General features: G+C 39.2%; 2 protein-coding genes across 3 annotated transcripts in view; one reads left to right on the top strand and one right to left on the bottom strand.

Moving 5' to 3' along the window:
• Positions 1-546: 546 nt before the first annotated feature.
• Positions 547-7395, top strand: zgpat (zinc finger, CCCH-type with G patch domain). 2 transcript variants are annotated; one of them, XM_028024259.1, is made up of 7 exons: positions 547-710; positions 1811-2466; positions 3125-3258; positions 4393-4557; positions 4655-4777; positions 5998-6400; positions 7019-7157. In XM_028024259.1, exons 2-7 carry the CDS (start codon positions 1865-1867, stop codon positions 7155-7157), a joined length of 1566 nt encoding a protein of 521 aa, XP_027880060.1. In that variant the 5' UTR covers positions 547-710; positions 1811-1864. The 2 variants fall into 2 exon arrangements, with proteins under 2 accessions (XP_027880060.1, XP_027880068.1); XM_028024267.1 differs by lacking the exon at positions 547-710 and having other exon boundaries at positions 1865-2466; positions 7019-7395.
• A 2299-nt stretch (positions 7396-9694) lies between these two features.
• LOC114144993 (neuronal acetylcholine receptor subunit alpha-2-like) overlaps positions 9695-18872 on the bottom strand; it is a 35132-nt gene continuing 25954 nt past the window's right edge. Inside the window, exon 6 of the mRNA XM_028018302.1 lies at positions 9695-17797. Coding sequence (XP_027874103.1) covers positions 17672-17797 — 126 coding nt within the window. The 3' untranslated portion in view covers positions 9695-17671. The remainder of the gene's footprint in view (positions 17798-18872) is intronic.

Below are 18872 nucleotides of genomic sequence, written 5' to 3'. Positions count from 1 at the left end.
AGATATTGATGAAACTATGCTCGCTGTACCTCCACGACAAAAGTAAATAAGAAGCTAATTTAAAACAAACGTCATCTATAGGCACTTCCCACAATACACAGGTCCAGTACAGTCCGAATCAATATTATTATTCTGACTCAACGGTAATTGGTTATACTGTTGTTTTGCAGCAAATATTCCTGAGCTCTAATCCTGACCTGAGCTCATTCTCTATCTGTTTGCATGGGTTCTCTCCAAGTACTCCAGCTTCCTCCAAAAAGTCCAAAAACATGACTCGTCTTTATTGGTCTGTAGTGTGTGTATGCTTGACTGTTTGTCCTGTGTTTATCTGGTTTGTCCTAGTTCAGGATGTACTCCTCTTGCCTAGTGGCCACTAGAGTTTTATTTTATTTTTAAATTAAAGAGCTTCAATAATAAATCTCACATTTGAAATAGAACAGCCCCGTGTGCCAATTGTTTAAAAGCAGTTAGCTCAGTTTTTACCTTTTCAATGGCTGTAACTGTCTAGGGAACGCGAAGGCTTTGTTTTATTGTGAAAGAACAGCAGTTTGAACGGAAGTCCAGCCTTTGCTCATTTTTTCTAAGCTGACCCCGGTCTGTCCTGTCTAGAGCTTTTTTGCCTGGCTGTGTGTTTATTAAAACAACCACCATGTTGATGTTACTTTTACCGGAGCCAGAGCTGATGACAGAGAAGCCGACGACTTACTGTGGTAATAAATGAATAAATGTGGTTTTATAGCCATTATTGGTCCAGTCTAACCGGAAACACGGCTAGCAGCTTAAACAACATCTCAATTGGTTTCAGTCTACAACAGTAAAAACGTTTGACTGTAGCTTACTTTATGGCATAATAAGTGAGCTTATATTATCCACACAGTCAGAACACAAAGCATGTCTCCTTACGTGCTTTGTAAGACTAACCCGACCCATTTGTGTCTTTTTTACTGGCAGTGAAAAGATGTAAATCTGGAAGACGTACACCTTCTTGATGTACATCTTCACACCAAAAAGTTGTAAAGAAGTGGTTTACCACGGAGTAAAACACGGAGGGAAATGTTATAATGTTATAAACCAAAGTTATGGAATAAAGTTTGGATAGAAAGGGAAATAGAAAACAAGAAAATTGAAAAATATTTGTTCTTCCAGACTTTATTCCCTTTGTGTCTCATTGTGAACATAATAAAAATCTGATCATAAGATGTTCCAACAATCTGAAGGCTTGAAAAGAAATGAAGTGGATAAAAGTGTTTAATCCGTCCCTCTGTCCTTCCATTAAGTCTGTACATCACTCCATTTATCCATCGGTCCGTCCGGCCGTCCATCCATCCATCCATCCATCCATCCATCCATCCATCCAAGGGCAAGCAATATGGACTTAGAATTACATCACTATATTTTATTGCACTGCTGTGATAACGATATAAACGAAAAACTATGTATTACATCTTTTTTAAGGATATAGCAGTCATAGCTCCACAAATACAGCTATTGAAAAAGCTTCCATTTTAAAAAGCCTTCTGCAGGACGCCACTTAAACAAGTGATTTATGTCACAAAACTTCACACAGTAGCTACAATCATATTTTCAAATTTACTGATATTTAGGGAATAGTTGAGAAAACAGTAAAAATAATAACATTTCCAGTAATGTCAGTTTTGTTTTTTAACAACATTAATGTAAATGTCAAGACAAATCAAAATTCATATAAGAAATGTTCCCGATACATAATAAACGATATGATAAATGCCCACCCTACATCCTTTTCGTGATCCTGTCTAAATCATCTCTAAACCTCCATCCTCTTCTACAGTCGGCGCAGTTTGATGCTGACCTCTCCTGCCCGTCCCAGTGCCAAGCTGTCGGCATGGATGAAGCGACCCTGGAGGCCGCCATCGCCGCCTACGGCGCTCAGCTGCAGCAGGTGGAGATGGCCCTGTCTGTGGGCCTGGACCCCAGCCAGCAGCCGGACCTGCTGAAACTGAAGGAGGACCTCTGCCAGCTGATAGAGCTCACAGAGGCCAGCCTGGTGTCCGTCAAAAAGAGCCGGCTGCTGGCCAGCTTGGAGGACAGTAACGAGCCGCATGGGAACACCTGCGAGGTGGCGGCCGACACCAGCAGGGTCGACGAGAACCTGAGCGCAGAGTTTGCCGCTTTTTACTCGGAACTGGGAGAGTGTTCAGGCAGCGGCTCTGACTCCAGAGAGAAGGATGAGGAAGGCAGAGAGGGAGATGGAGAAGAGGAGGAAGACGAAGAGGGAGAGGACGCGCTTAGCGGTACCAAGGTGAGAGCCCCCTACAGGACGTCCTGGGGGACGCTGGAGTACCACAACGCCATGGTGGTCGGGGCAGAGCCGCCGGACGGAGAGGAGGCGCAGGTCCGAGTGCTTTTCGTTTACCCCACCCAGAAATCCATGAAACCATGTCCCTTCTACCTGGAGGACAAATGTCGGTTTCAGGAGAACTGCAGGTATACCTTTAGTGACCCGTTTTAAAGTTAATTTAATGTGAACAGATTTTCTTATTTCTTCCATTCTGAATAAAATTGGACTTCTGAAACTCAGAAATTTCCAAATTTATTTTAGAAAATTTCCGAGATTAATCTCAAAATCACTGAGTCTTTTCTAGTAAGTTCTCATCTTTTCAAACTTTGAAATTTCCATGTTTTATTTCTTAAAAGTTTTTTAGATTTATCTGAAAATTTCAGAGTTTTTTGGCCACAAATTACTCATTTTTTTTGCTATCTAAAATGGCCGTAGTAGCTATCAAACTATTCATCCCTTTTAATTTACCATAGGCAGTATGGTACATACTGTCCAGTATGGTACATACTGGACACAGCCTCTGGGACAAGATTAGACCAAAAATATTTTATTTGCCTAAAATTCAGACCAAAATTATTCCGTCCCTGGACGAATTGGATTTAAGCTGATTTTCATCTGATGAAATGGGCATCTCTGAAAGGAAAATAAAAAAATTCTAAAAAGATTACTTTAATCTGCCTGTAGATAAATGCTGTCTGACTCCCTGTCCCCATCCCACCCTGTTCCCTAAATATGAGTTTGATCAGCAGCCTCAGTGGATTAGTTTTTTTATAACCTCCATTTCTTCCGTGTTTTCTGATGAAGGTTTTCTCATGGGGAGGTGGTGTACGTGTCCGAACTCCGGGAGTTCTTGGACTGTGACCTCAGTAACCTTGAAGAAGGTTCTGCCTGCTTGGCTCGACATGAGGACGGCATCTGGTACCCGGCCAGGATAAAAGGTAATTCTGAGCTGTTGATACATAATAAAAAAAACCCAAAACACTTGACTCTTAGACTCCTTTGAGGCATTTTGTCCTTTTAAATCCTGAAGCTGCACTGGGATTTGTATTTCTAAACAGTGACACTTGATTAAACAGTGACGATTAACTAGTGACGATGTCAAGTTCAACAGATTCTAGACCAGGGGTGCCCAAAATCGGTCCTGGAGGACCGGCATCCTTCATGTTTTAGTTCTCTCCCTGGTTTAGCACACCTGCATCAAATGATTAGAATGTCTAAAGAGAACAGTGACTTGCTGAGGAGGTTGTTACTACCACTAGGGAGAGAACTAAAACATGCAGGATGCTGGGTCTCGAGGACCAAATTTGGGCACCACTGTTCGAGACATTTCAAAATAAATGGATTAATTAAATGAGTGCAATAACGTGGCATTTTATTACAGTACATAGGTTTTGTACTTTTTTGCCATACAACCACAAATATTTCGATAACATTTTTTTTAAGAACTTGCCAAATGAGAAGCAGCCCAAATTTTAACAACCTGCCCCAGAGTTGTTTTTTCCAGCCGAACATATTCAACAGAGGCTCAATCTGGCAACACAGAGTGTGAGTGTGATTGACACTTCTAAGACCCGTCTCCTGGCTCTGATTGGCTGTTTCTGACCAGGACCATCTTTCTACTGACAATCAAGGCCAGGAGTCCCCAAAGTCGGTCCTCGAGGGCCTGCATCATGCACATTTTAGTTCTCTCCCTGGTGGTACCAACAACCTTTTCAGCAAGTCAATGTTCTTCTTAGGCCTTCTAACGAGCCATCATTTGATCCAGGTGCGTTAAACCAGGGAGAGAACTAAAACATTCAGGATGCCGGCCCTTGAGGACTGACTTTGGGGACCCCTGATCAAGTCAGTCTTTGATTGACTAGGAGGTCAATCAAAGACCTGCTAGTGGTCTTTGATTGACCACTAGGAGGAGCCAAAGAAGGACGATTCTTTTCACAGATTATCTGTCTCAAATTCTACTGTCAGGACCTTAACAGTTTCAACAAACATGTGAAAAATAAATGTTTTATAAAAGTTAAATATCACATAGACCATGTTATCTCATTGATTTGTAATGTTTTCTCTCCTGTCAGAAATGGACAGTGGTTTCTTCACAGTAAAGTTCGACTCACTGCTTATGAAAGATGCCGTTGTCGAGGCCGACGGGGTCATCCCGCCCCTCAGAGAAGACGACCCGCTCTCCTCTGACCCTGATTCAGACGATGCTGGAGATGCAGATGCAGTGGGATATGCAAAAGGTTTAGAAATGCCAATAACGTGTAGACCAAATATACTATTTAAATTGAACCTGTCAATGTTTGCTTCAACCTTTCCTTTTCTGTTATTTTTCGTCAGTTCTCGACTCTGCCACAGAATCGTCTGAAGCAGTGAGCAGTGCTAACTTTGGGGGCTGGGAGGCTCATACCAGAGGCATTGGATCCAAACTAATGCTCAAAATGGGCTACGAGTTTGGAAAAGGTGAGAAAGACTAACACATTCCAACCAGAAGACTCATTAATCGAACTTCATTAATTGAAATATATGTATTTCTGTTCTATAAATCTGAACATGTCAGAACACTGACAGCAGTATTATTACATATATACGTTTTTCCAAAATTAATATCAATTGAGCATAATTTGCTTGAATTTAATTTGTAGTAAAAATTTTGCAGCTCATTGAAGTTCTACTATTGTGTGACTTTATTCAAAGTTTTTCCGTAGACCTGAGGGGAACGTTCCAGCGTGTGGCTGGGATCCCAGAAACAAAAGATTCATCAATGCAAATTTATAGCGATGGGCTTCATCTGCAAAAAGCTTTGATCCATTTATAAGGCTTAATAAATGAAAAGTCCTTCAGGCACAGCCTAAAAAAATAAAATTAAACATGCTTGAAAGTAAAATTCTGTCTTGGTGCCAATTAAACTAAAGTCAATCTGTACCTGAACGATAAGAGGAAAAACATTTGAAATGGACTTTAAACAGGGTTTGAACCCAAGAACAGAAGATCACGATCTAGAACCCTAGATTCTAGAGTTGCTTATGGTGGCGGCTTGTTGGAGTAGATGTGTTAATTCAGATTTGTTCTGTTGTTAAAGATCTGTTGTTGTTGTTGTAGCCAACAACAAGTGGTCAGAAGACAGCATTTAGCAGCATTCAGTTTCTATGCACCACAAATCTGGAATAAACCTCCAGAAAACTGCAAAACTGCTAAAACACTTCAGCAGGTTTTATTCTAACCGGAATAAAAACTGTTTAGAGTTACCTTTGGTTTGTAGTTAGTGAAACACTGATCAACATATTTGATGTGTATTTGCTTGATGATTTTGATGATGAGATTTGATAAATGATTTCTGTATTATGACTTTTATGGTGACTTGTTGCTGAAATGTGCTATACAGTTAACTTGACTTGGTTTAATTTGAACTATGCAAACACATTGGTGTAAACCAGATGCATTGTGTTTAAGCCTTATTGTAAATATGCTCATTTTCAATGTTTGTCTAAAGAAGCAACTTTTAATTGAGGAAACAGAACTAGAAGTTACTAGAATCTCTGATCAACTTCATATAGAAAAGTTGAAATATTAATAAAAATATTAACAGATTATTTAAATATTTTAAAATTGTGCCAGTGCTGATTTTTTTTTAAAACACACACACAGAAACAAATATTTCAGAGCTTGTTTTGCCTCCCCAGGCCTAGGGAAGCTGCAGGAGGGTCGGGTGGAGCCGGTGATGGCCGTGGTCCTGCCCAAGGGAAAGTCTCTGGATGAGTGTGCTGAGCTGACACAGAGGCGTACCCACAGCATGGCTGCTCAGGATGGTGCCCACACCAGCCGGCCAAAGCGCCGCAGAAAGCCGAAAGTCTCCACCGGAGGGCGCCGTACAGTCTTTGATTTTTTAAACCACAAGCTGGGAGATAAGAGCTCAGATCCTGCTGCTGCTGGGGCGGCGGGAGCGACCGGGGTGGAGGCTTACAGGGCCGGGAAAAGCACCAAAAGGAGCCTTAATGTGAAGCTCTTCCAGGCCGCAGAGAGGGTGGCTCAGACTGAGAGGGAGATCCAGAAACTGAGCGAGTCTCTTGGCAGACAGACAGGCAGGTCAGTACTGAACATAGAGTCATTAACTGCTTCTGTAAAATCTGGAAACAATAAGAACCCTGCCCTATTTAAGTTACTGTCACTGTATTCAGTGACAGTAGCACTCAAACGTGTTTATGCTTCTGAATTTGATAGAAAAATACTCAGAAATCTTTAGATTAAATTCAGAAATTTTCTAGAAAAAAGCTTTCAGGAGTTTCAAAAGTCAAAAATGTTCAACTTCTGAAATCTTTCTTTTTGGCAATTTTTTTGACTTTTCAAGATGAAAGTTTTCGGGGTATTTTTCTTGAAAACGTCTGAAATTAATCTCACCATTTTTGAGTTTTTTGGTGGAAATTCACTCCTCTTTTTTTCCCTATTTGCAACGGCCCTAATCCACCATCTTATTATTTTAAAATTGTTTGGGAAGGGAAAATTTTTTTCCATTTTATGTCATAAAAAGTTTTGAAACAAGTAGAAGTAATAAATTCATATCCCCCAAACAAGAACTGTGGGAACAATGTGAACTGTAACTAAGGTGGGAACATCTTGTGAAGAAACAGTGCTGCTTAAACCAACCTGACTTGTCATCTCCCCCATCCGCCTTCACACCTATTTGTTGTTTGTGTTTGTGCAAAGGGATTCATCCAGAGTGAAGCAGCTGGAAGAGAAGCTGTCAGCGGCTCGCTGCCTGCTGGCCCAGCAGAAAGCACACGAGCTGTCCATCCAGAGGGATCACAAGAAGGCAGACACACACAAGAAGATGACAGAGTTCTAACTACACAGACAGAGGGCCTGCTGGCCTCTAATTAACTCATATTCACTGCTTATTGTCACTTCTCTGCCTTGTTTCTTTTTCTTTTTTCTTGTTTTTTAAAGGATTCCTCCTGGATGATTTGCTACCAGCATCATGGCTTTTGGCTGACAGCGTAGTTCTTTTTTTAGTTGTTGTTTATTGTGGATGGTTTATGGAAATTTAACAATGTTGTTAAAAATAAATTTTTAGTTGTCATGAACGACCTGTTTTGTATTTTTGGTTCTGATACCACAGCTGGACATTTGCCCCACATTTTGTGATATCACAACAACAAAGTTCATAAAATAGTCTTTAATTCTGGAAAGAAAAAAAAACTTGGGTTTAAAAACTTCAGTAATTGTGGTATGCAAATGTATTCAGCATCCTCACAGCATGATGCTGCCACTGTTATGTTTTAACATAAAAATTGTGCATCTAGGTGCAACCTTTACAACCCATCGAGACGTTTTTACCCTCAGTTTAGTTACAAAAACATTTAAGAACCACATGCACTTTAGAAAAAAAGAGCAAATCATTTCTGGTAAATGTCTATAATAGGGCTGCACAGTGGCGCAGTTGGTAGCACTGTTGCCTTGCAGCAAGAAGGTCCTGGGTTCGATTCCCGGCCGGGGTCTTTCTGCATGGAGTTTGCATGTTCTCCCTGTGCATGCGTGGGTTCTCTTCGGGTACTCCGGCTTCCTCCCACAGTCCAAAAACATGACTGTTAGGTTAATTGGTCTATCTAAATTCTCCCTAGGGGTGTGTGTGTGTGAATGGTTGTTTGTCCTGTATGTCTTTGTGTTGCCCTGCGACAGACTGGCGACCTGTCCAGGGTGTACCCCGCCTCCCGCCTGGAACGTAGCTGGAGAGAGGCACCAGCAACCCTCTCGACCCCATTAGGGACAAGGGTGAACAGAAAATGGATGAATGGATGTCTATAATAGGAAATGTGTAGTCATATTTAAGTAACCACTTAAACCTTTACAAAAAGAAGATAGTGGGAACTGATATAAAAAACATAGTTTTCAACATAATGACAAAAAAAAATCAAAAGTATTAAGGTGAATGTTTATGCAACATACTAATAAACATTCATCTGTATTTTAGTGCTTTCTACCACTTCTCTGAGATGGGTTCTGACTGGCTGCTGTGGAGCTTTGTGCCATTTACTGAGTATTACAGAGTTTTTACTATTTCATCGCCAGGAGTATGCATCGTTTTAAAGCAATGCCCATACCTGATATAACACACACGACATCTGTGAAACCACAATAACCTCCCAGTTTAATAAAAAGTCTGGGCAGCAGCTTGGCACACTATCTCCAGGCAGGTTGGCTGCTGAATGTCTCCTCCGCCACAAAAAGGCTTAATACTGCTGCTGCAGATCAAATATTTATATTCTTAAGTCTTTATTTTTGCTCCATTTTCATTTTAAGGAACTGTTTTCGGCGCTGGTGGGCTTTATTCAGCATGCAGTAATTCAGCATGAAGGGATCACAGATCTTCCCGCGCTACTGCGCCACGCGACGCCACGCGTTTTTCAATCCTAGCTGCGGCCTCGCGTGGCGTCGCGTGGCGCACTGGTTAGAGCACGAGCATTGTATACAAAGGTTCCAGATCTCGACGTGGCGCTGCCGAAATCGAATCGAATCGAATCTAAAGACATTTACTGCAAGTCTTTCCCACCTTCCTGTCAGATTACTGCTGAATAAAGTCCACTACTGTCAAAACATCAGGAGGACAAAGGGGAACAACTGCCATCACCAATAGAGCCCTGCTCCACCTCATTCCCCTCCAATTTGTTGTCCTTAAAATCTTACTTATAAAAGCTAAATTCATTTTTGTCCGGAAGAATGTTAGAGCCTTCAAATTAAACATTAATTCACAAAAAAATCCTCTGAAGTTAAAGTAGCACTACTTCGATATATTTTTATTCAAGTAAAACTAAAAAGTAGCTGTCCAAGAAATTATTCAAATGTAAAGAAGTAAATGTTAGAAAGAGACTGTAGAGTAAAGGTTGAATTATCACAACTGATTTAATATTTAGCAATGATGGCATCAAACTGACAAAAGCATAAAGTTAAGTTAATTCTGGTATTCTTATGAATTCTGGTATTCTTATGAATACCAGAATTCTTCAATATTTTTTCTCAAATATTTGTATTTGAGAAAAAATTCAAATAATGACAAATTTTAGTGCATTTATAACTAAAACCTATCTTTGTTTTCTTCCGAGACACATTAACTGTGTTTCCATTAACCATAAAATTGAACAACTTGAAATTACAATAAATAAATTTATTTAATGGAAACACGGCAAGTTTGAAAGTACATATGGTTTTCTGTAAGAAGTTGTGTTAGGATTAGGATGCGATGTTTTTTCAGAATTGATTTAACAGCAAAACTGCAACGGAAACACTTTTTTCGCATCACACGAGTCACGTGATCAACATGGGATGTTACTACTGCCGAAAATTGCAAAGAAGACGGCAGGAAGTGGTAGCAGGATGATGTGTTTTCAGACAATGTGCAGCTGGCTCCACCAGATCTCTCGCAGGATAACAGTTCATAAAGAGTTGTGTTATTCCAACGTGTCAATTCTTCTTTGACAGAAGAATTATGAATTCTTCTTTGACAGAAGAATTCTGTAAAAGAATTTACAGAGTGGTGCCCACACTACCAAGTGGGTGGTGCTTATCGCTCTAATGCCTGAATAAGAGGCTGACATCTTCTCTGATTGACTGATAGATGATGAGCACTAGCGCCACCATGGCTGATTTCTGAATATATCTCATTAAGTGTTTACATCATTGTTAAAGTCTTATCGCGAGAACAAGCTTATTCACATGTGATTTTCATTTCATATCTTATTTAATGGAAACACCATAATTCAGAAACTCTGTTTTTTCAGCATTAGTAGAATACAGACAAAGATCTGCGCACATTTGTTGAAATGCAGATGGTGATACAATAAAAAGTTTAGTGTTTTGTGGACTTTTTGTTGCCTCTATTTACATCCAGGGGGTGAGATTTTCACATTGTTCACTGAGGAGTTCCAGCATTGCCCCCCTGCTAAGACCTCTTGCCACTCCCTTGCCCCCAAGGTAAATATTTCTACATCAGCCCCTCCAAAACAAAGTTAGAAAAACACAAATGATTTCTTCCCAACAGACTCAGGAAAGGCTAACTCAACTAAAGTTCAGGGATAGCCTGAGACCATGAAGGACAGTTGCCGGAGAAACTAATGGCTGTCAGCAAATCTGAACAATCTCAATAGTCCTGCAGGCGGAGAGATAACGGCAAACTTCATGTTAAAGTAAGAGCGATCTCAAAGAGATACAGTTTTAGTTGAGTGGATGGAGCCGAGCGTTTGAGCTTTGTTTCTGATGAGTGGCAGCTCATTGGCTGCTGGTGACCAGAGGGGATCACTTGGAATTTGCTGATTGTGGGAGAAAATGGCCAAATGCACCATGTGTGTGGATTTAATGGGATCCCTGGAGGGTCCGAGCTTCATGCCTTCCCCATTTATGAGCCTCAAGGTTTGCAGGGAAAGGAAGGGGTAACAGATTTACACTCCCCTATTCCCTATCATCTGCATGCACCATGCAACTCCTGCAGACATCTGTCAGCTGACCTATTAGGGAAGTTTTTGCAGTTAATCGGCGCTCATCACGGCCAGCATTATGAGATTAAGGAGGCGTGATGGGGGAATTGATTAGGAAGCCAAGCTGACAGGCATATTATTTGGGCCGGCTTATTAAGCTGCTCACCTGAAGGTATTATAAGGCTGCAGAGTTTTGTCTGTGACTGTGCAGGCTGAGTATCTTTTAGGAATTAAGCTTTGTTGTACATTTAATTGGCATGAGTTGCTTCAAAAATCCAATTGTCTGTGAAACTCAGAGGAATGAAATCAAGACTACGTTTTTTTTTTCTTCCTTTTTGCTCACTCTGGTAAACTAAGCAACCAATGTTTTAACATTCACTGCCTTACAAAAGCATTAATATCCATTACATTTTTTAATATTTTGTCACATGCAACCACAAACTCCACCATACTTTAGCATAATGTCACTATACTAATTAACATCAGCTTAGTCCATTTAGTTTGTTAAATTTATATCAAAATTAGCTAAAATGCTACTTTACGTAAGCATTAGCATGAATACTATCACTAACATGATAGATCTCCATTAATGTACTCAATATTGTATGCAAACAGCCCGGTATCAGCTATAATTAGCAAAAGTAATAAAGTAGAAACTGTGAACTCTTGTCTTCACATCTCTTCATGCTTGTTGTGTTTAGGCCAACGTTCTCCTGGGGCCCCAACGTCAGAAATCTGACCTGACATCGCTCTGGTGTTTCTTTCTTCAGTCATCCTGAAAGGTGAGTCGTCAGCGCTCCATCTGGTTCCGGACTCTTTCCTCTCTTTACATGTTCTGCAGCAACTTTGACCTACCTCTTTAATGCCCATAATTTTTCAGACAAATACCTTGGAGTTGTACTCAAACACAATTATCACACAGAATTTTGAATGTGTATTAATATTCCAACGTGCTTTTATTTTTTATTGTTAGTGCTGTACCTAAAATGTTTTCTAAACGGAGATGCTCACATTTCCTAAAAACAACTATCAAAAACGTGTTGCAGGAGGGGTGCTATGATGGCACATACATGGTATGATGGCCTTCATACATGACCCATGTATGGAGGCTTTAGTCCTCGTGGCGGTAGTCGCAGGTTCGATTCCTGGCCTGATGAGGCAATGGAGAACCTTGATGTTTTGGGCTTGATCCTTTTTGATCTTTATTGGGGCCACCATTCTCCTGAAAACACTCTAAAAGTCAGTGATTTTCCACCCATGGATCCTAAACTATATGCCAGCATCTCAGTAAAGTCTGGATCTAAACAAACACAGATGAATTACCAAGACTTATTGTACCAAACAGAGTCATACTGATTGCAATCTGGATCAGGAGTCAAATGTTCTTCATGTTTGTAAATACAAGCTGTTTATCTTCAGTACTTTGTATATTCAAATTAGTGCAAATACTCAAAAACCCTGCAGTTTAAGTCTTCAATCTCAAATCCAGTGAGAGTGCCAGGAGAAGTTTTGAGTACAAGAGTTACAAGTTTTGAGAAGAAAGACATAAAGTCCTGCTTTCAAAATTAAAATTTACGCAAAAGTATTAAAAGTTTTGAGAACAAAATACATGCAATCTTGCTTTCAGATTGAACATGTGTGCTCTTGGATTACAGCAGAAAATTTCCCCCATATCAGAGGAGACTAAGGCGGAGCTATTTGGCCACAAGGACTTAACGCTCAGTTATGCCGCTCATTGTCTGCACTCTGAATAGTTGTCATGGAGATTAGTAGTATTTCTCAAACATGCATGACAGAGTCAAAGCAACACTCCAGAGGGAATAACAATAGAAGATGATGTAAAAGTTAATTTTACATAATATTCCCACTTTAAATGTATATCCTACTTCCAACTGGTACAAGAACTGTTCAAATAATTTCTTAAAGTCTCCTGTTCAGTCTCCTGAGAATCATTCATTCAAACAGTTGACTTGAGGTTTAAGCAGCCATGACAGAAGCAGCATGTTGGTGTCTCTCTGACCATGACTGTACGTGCATTGCATACGCCCACAGATAATGCTCTGCACAGAGAGATAATTGTTCAGGAAACAGCTTGTTCGATTATCATGTTGGTCTTCGTGGGCCGAATCTCTAATTACTGGGTTTGGCCAATAATTAAATTAAAATGTTTGTCCAGGTCCAAATTAATTCCTGAGCCCAAAAGCACATGATCTTCATAGGTCATAACTGAAATTAGCATTGAAGGCAAGTTCTTTATCTAGGTAAATTTAATAACATGACATTTTAGCTGTAATTAATAACATGGTGACCTTGCATAGCATTTCGCGCACCTCTCTTAGGGAAGCTGGTGAAAAACACCTTGATGGAGCTCCATCTTCATATTTAATTTATCTCTTTACATTTGATTCTAAATGTGAAATCAGAGGTTTAAAAAAAGGTATTTGGTATAATTTTAGCCAAGAGCCATTCTCAATAAAAAATGTCTGGATGGGATATTGTTCAATGCGTTGTGTTTTTATAGAGATAAATTATCATTTTGTACCTCCTGTGAAATCTGCATAACGATCAGTGGTGGCTGCTCTGCTGAGCTGGTGGAAATACAATAGTTTGTTGGTTCAGGTGAGAATCAAGGTCATAGCGTTGGGTGTAACATTGCATGCTTTTTTAATCCAGTCTGAGGTTTTCTCCAGGTAGCATGGCCAGACGCTGATGTATGGGAACCAATTTAATATAAAGACATGTAAATTAAAGCCTGGTGGGCTGCTTTCCACATGTTTAAGTTAATCTACCTGCCACCACTTTAACATTCTGCAGTTACATTAAGCGGACAGAGTCGGCATAATTTGACATATGATTAGCAATTTGAGGAAATCCAACAGCTTGTACATAAATAGCAGCTCTATCCAGACTTTCTGCTTTTCCACCCGTGATAATAGGCTGCAGCAAGTTTTGAACAAGATATGAAATGAAAATGAGGGAAAATGCCTTGAAAGTGTTTCAGTGCCAGGTGAAACTTCTGCTTCATCCACCTGTTTAGAAGCTGATTTCACACAACAGGAGTCCACTTTGTTCTGACCCTGTCACGTCTGTTTCAGTCCTCCTGTCATTAGGTTTTGAACTGTGTGCTTTTCCACATCCCCTTTACATGCCATAGGAAAAAATGTCTCCATTCTCTTTTTGCATCAGTTTTGTTTTTCTTTTTAAAAACCTAAGAATATAAATAACATGGTGGATTTTTTAAAATCCATATTTTTTCTATTGCTAAATTATCTAAAGGTCATGTAACATTTGTGGCTTTAAGAGTTTTATTTAGTTTGACTGAGGGCAAAAATTACTTTTCATAAATATAAAGGCACAATTTTCCCTAGTTGAAGTCTTAATAAAATTCTGGTAATTGAAAATCATTTGGTAGCTGACCTTTTAACATTTTTTTAAAATCACAAAATACTGTCTGGGTAGAATTTTAATTCTTTTGTCTCACAAACTCAAACCATCTCTAATCATGCATTTCTAACTTTTGTTAGGATTATCCATCCTTTACTTTTTAACGCTGTCTGTTCTCACTCTGCAGTCTCTCACCTCCCACATACTTCCTGCTCCAACACTTCAGCAAGTACTCCAGGAAGACTTTGTCCATAAAGCTGTCAGAAACATACAGAATATGAACACTTTCAGCCTGGCAGCTTTATTCGCAGATACTTTTGTTTAGTTTAGTTAGTTCAGCCATAGTTTGATTGCAAGTCAGTATTCCCAGTCAGTATGGATTGAATCCTAAATGTGTTGGTACTTTTAAATATTTTAAAAGCAAACACAGGTGGAAATAAGGTGTATGTTGGACTCTATACTGGTCATAAAAACCTATGTTCTCAATGCTCCCTCAAAACTTTGTCCTAACCTAATTCCTAGCATTAATTAAACATTTTAAACTTTAACCAATGTAGTAAATGTGTGTGTGAAGCTTCACAACATTTCAAACATGAACACAAATGTAGATAGAGAATGAAGTCTTAGTATAGATTCTCAATTGGATTTCGGGTTTGGGCCAAAAAGTTTCAATTGTCTTCTCTGACATGTTTTCCTGTGTTTCAGTTATGGTTTGTGGCAAAATGCAAACAAGACTTCAACTGGTTTTCTTTCAACAGTGGTTTTCCTCTTGTCACTCTTCCAGGTCAGATTGGTGAAGTGCACAACTCAACATACCTTTCTTCATCCTTGTTTCATACTACTTTTAGTTCTATTAAACAGCCATGTTCCACACAAAAGCCTTTTAGAGAACAGAAAAAACATTGGTTTACACACTGTCTGCTCAGAAAACAAGACAAAGATACAACTAAAGACTAAAGTGAGTTGTTACAAGAACTTCACTGCTGTCTTGAGTTATGAAATTATCTATATAGATAAAAAAACTAATCTCCTCTCAATATATTTCTTTAACATAAAATGTTGTAGTTTTTCTTCTAGTAGACTGAGACTCTGTCATTTCCAACACTGACATATCGTGGTAAAAAGTGTTCCCTTGTTCTACGTTTTGCTTGAAAAATGATTGCCTGCTAAATATGTGACCTCTACCAAAGTTTTAAAAGAATGGATCTGATATTGTAACAGTATTGCTAACATTTGACTATGACGTACGTAATCTGCCAGCTGGGTGAAGGTTACTGGAAATTGCTTGTGTTGTAACCAACCCTGTGTATTTGCCAGCAATAAAATGTCTTAGACATACACAGACAGAATGACCTTCCTCTGTTGCTAAAACTACAGGCAGAATACAACTCTAAAACAGTGCAAAAATCAGCATCATCATTCACAACACCTTCAGTTTGCTGATTGGTCCGGTTGAAAAATCAAGTTCAATGGGAGAAATCCCACTCAAAGCACTGAAGAGAGATTACAATCTAGCTGAGTTGCATAGGAAGGCAACAACCAGAAGGTTAAGCCACTGTTGGGAAAGCATTAGGTAGTGATGACAGGTGAACATGTTTTACTAGCACTAGAGAAGGCATTTGGTTGTACTGGAATCTTTTAGCGATATCAGAGGGTGTGAATACTTTGAGCATGTCCATGCAGTGGTGTGTTGTCAGGGCCAGCAGGGCCTTCTCTGCTGGCCCTAGAAAATTGAAAAGTGTAAAATGTTTTAATCATATTTAATTTGAACCATAATTACATTTTTACTGTACAAACAAGTTTCTTATTGGTATTATTGAGGTTTTACTTCACTTTCCTACTTTAAAAAGTGCCTTAGACGCCTCTGGCGAGCAGCTCCACCTCAGGACCTGCTGTATAAATTAATTTACCCTCCAGTCAAAAATGCCGTGCAACAGGCCATGGTTGGCATCATAGACATATATAAAGAATAGAAGCCTCATGTACCTCTCTTACCTATTGTCGCTGACAAGATTTAGGGCGGCCATCTTGGCCACCGTATTTCCTACGCCAGAGCAGCCAATGCCGGGTCTACTCTTTATATTATGTCTATGGTTGGCATGACTGACAGAATTATCAGCCAATCAAAATTAACATACAATGACAGTACGTCCCACTGGCCTTGCCACTGTAGTGAACATTTTGGTATTTACAAAATGGTAGCCACTTCAACTCCGGTTGACTTATCAAAATCGCATTTTTAAAAACACTCTTTCACAGATAATTTTTTAAAAAAGCACTAAAAATGGAAAATCCACACCAAACCTGGATTCACTAACACAGACCAGTAAGAACTTTGTAAAGCGCTTTAAAGTCTTTAACTATAAGCGCTACGAGTGGCTAACACAGCTAGCACTAAGCACAACAACCTGTGTTTAATTTAATTACAAGTAATGCGTGAGTGATACTTTTCTATTACATTCTCATACAAACTTTACTTAATATTTTTTCTTTAAATTCTTCACATATGCTATTTGACCAGTATGAATTGATGTTGAGCTGAACTGGGGAACATAGAAAAGTTTTGCTAAATTGCTGGCTGTTCAATTATGTGCATTCTTTCCTGCACTGATAACAGTGCACATATACACAGTTATGTGTGCACTGATATCACTACATATCAGTGCAATGATATATGCATTGTTGGGCTCCATTGTTGCTTTTTTGGCATATTTTTATTTATTTGCATATTATTCAATACCTTTTGCTTGGTGTGTCACATAATTTTTGCATTGCCCTGCACGTGTGTATTGTTCAGGTATAGTTGACATCTATTGAAGGCCCTGACTAAAACCTCATGGCACGCCACCGTGTCCATATGTACACTCATCAAGGAAAATACTAAAAGTGTATGTGTTTATCTGTGCATACAGCCATTAATGAAAGGACAGAATGCTTATGAAGCCTCAGAGAATGGATACAATTCAACATTTAACACCAGGTTACTCACATTTACCTAAAACAAATAAAATATCCATACCAAGGAAAAACTCAGACAAATTTTCACAGAAACATTACTTTATGGATATCTCATGAATATTTCATGACATCAGTTCATTGTCAGCTTTGTTCCAGCCAGACATTGTTGGGATGTATTTCACCTCATATTGTCCTATTATTAGCAATCTGGATGTTGAGTCTTCTGGTGTATTAGGATTCGGTTTTTGACGTTTTATCACAGCGTGAGAGTTTGAGCTGTGCAGCTCAGAGTCAGGATGGTGTGGCATTGAAGTGTATTTTTGTTGTTGACCTTTTGCCCTCATAAAGAATGTATTTGCCCACAGGGATCAGTGATATATATTCCATCTTGTTTCTCTTATCCTTTGTATCCTTTTGATTACAAAGGATAAGAGCAAAGACTGTGACATGGAGTTCCCAGAAACAAAGAAAAAAGATTCACAATAAACTTTTTTTCTTACAACATGTGACAAGCCCGTCGTCCTATCAGCTCTCATGTTCCTCAAAGCTGCTAGATCATCCCAGCCAGCCAGGGAGGGAGGAAGAGTCCCACAGATCCCAGAATACACACCAGTACAAACATCCAGAGGAATATCCTGTCAATGACCATCGCCACGTACTTCCAGTCCTCCTTCACCTGGCAGAAAGAACAAAAAAAAAACCTCAAAGGGATATTTCAAATTTCACACCACAACACTTTTCCGTTTAGCAGCTGGCAGTTTTCACCGTTGATTGATCTGTCTTGAATGGATGATGCTGTTTTTCAGCAAGAGGCCGCTTCCTTCTAAATGTCACTCAATCTTTGCCATGAAATATTCATGGTCAAATTATAGATGTCCTGCTGTTTTATGACTGGCGTCCTGTGTCTGTAGTTCATTGTAATGTAGTATTTCTGCTTTTTCCACTCTCAGGCAGCTGTTCTTCCTGTGTCGGATTTCCAGTGCTACTGGATGGAAAGCAGCCTATCACTGCTACGTCACCAGCTGAATTTCCATTATAAATGTACACAAACAACACAACATCAAAAAAACACAACTTCGCAATTGCTGTCTTTCTATTACATAAGAAACACAATTAAAATCCCACACGTCAATACGTTTGTTCACGCATTACGTCATTAAAAAACACGCCTCCCGCCATTCTCCAACCACTTCCTGTCGTCTTCCTCGTGGTTTGCACCAGTGGCAACATCCAGTTGTTGATCATGAGACTTGAGTAATGCAAAAGAGTGTTTCCAATGCAGTTTTGCAAAATAAACCAATTTTGATACGGCCAAAAACACAGTTTTTTCAAAAATTGACAATTTCCATTAAGCGGATTTATTTTTGAAACGTCAAACTGCATGTACATACATTCTAATAAAAAGTTGTGTTTTAATTCTTCCATTTTCAATTCTTTACAAATTATATTACTAAATTTTTGCTTTTCTGGACACTTTAAAAATGTTATCCACAGTGCCGTGCAAACGTTTAGAGATTGTTGTTTATTTGAATTTTACAATTTTTAAATATTTTATAAAAAAACAAATTCTAATAGACAAAGATAACATAAAATACAAAAAAACAACTTTTAGCATGAAGGTTCCATTTTTGAAGAGAAAAAGCTTTTCAAACTAACCCGTTTCTGTGTGAAGAAATACTTTAGCCCCTAAATCTGAAAACTAAAGTTGGCATCAAGCATTTATGATAACACCAACTGGTTCATTTAAATCG

This window comes from Xiphophorus couchianus, chromosome 1, assembly GCF_001444195.1.
Source record: "Xiphophorus couchianus chromosome 1, X_couchianus-1.0, whole genome shotgun sequence".
In the NCBI taxonomy this organism is placed as follows: domain Eukaryota; kingdom Metazoa; phylum Chordata; class Actinopteri; order Cyprinodontiformes; family Poeciliidae; genus Xiphophorus; species Xiphophorus couchianus.
Note: the sequence above shows the minus strand (reverse complement) of the source record. Positions and strands in the feature narration are given on the sequence as shown.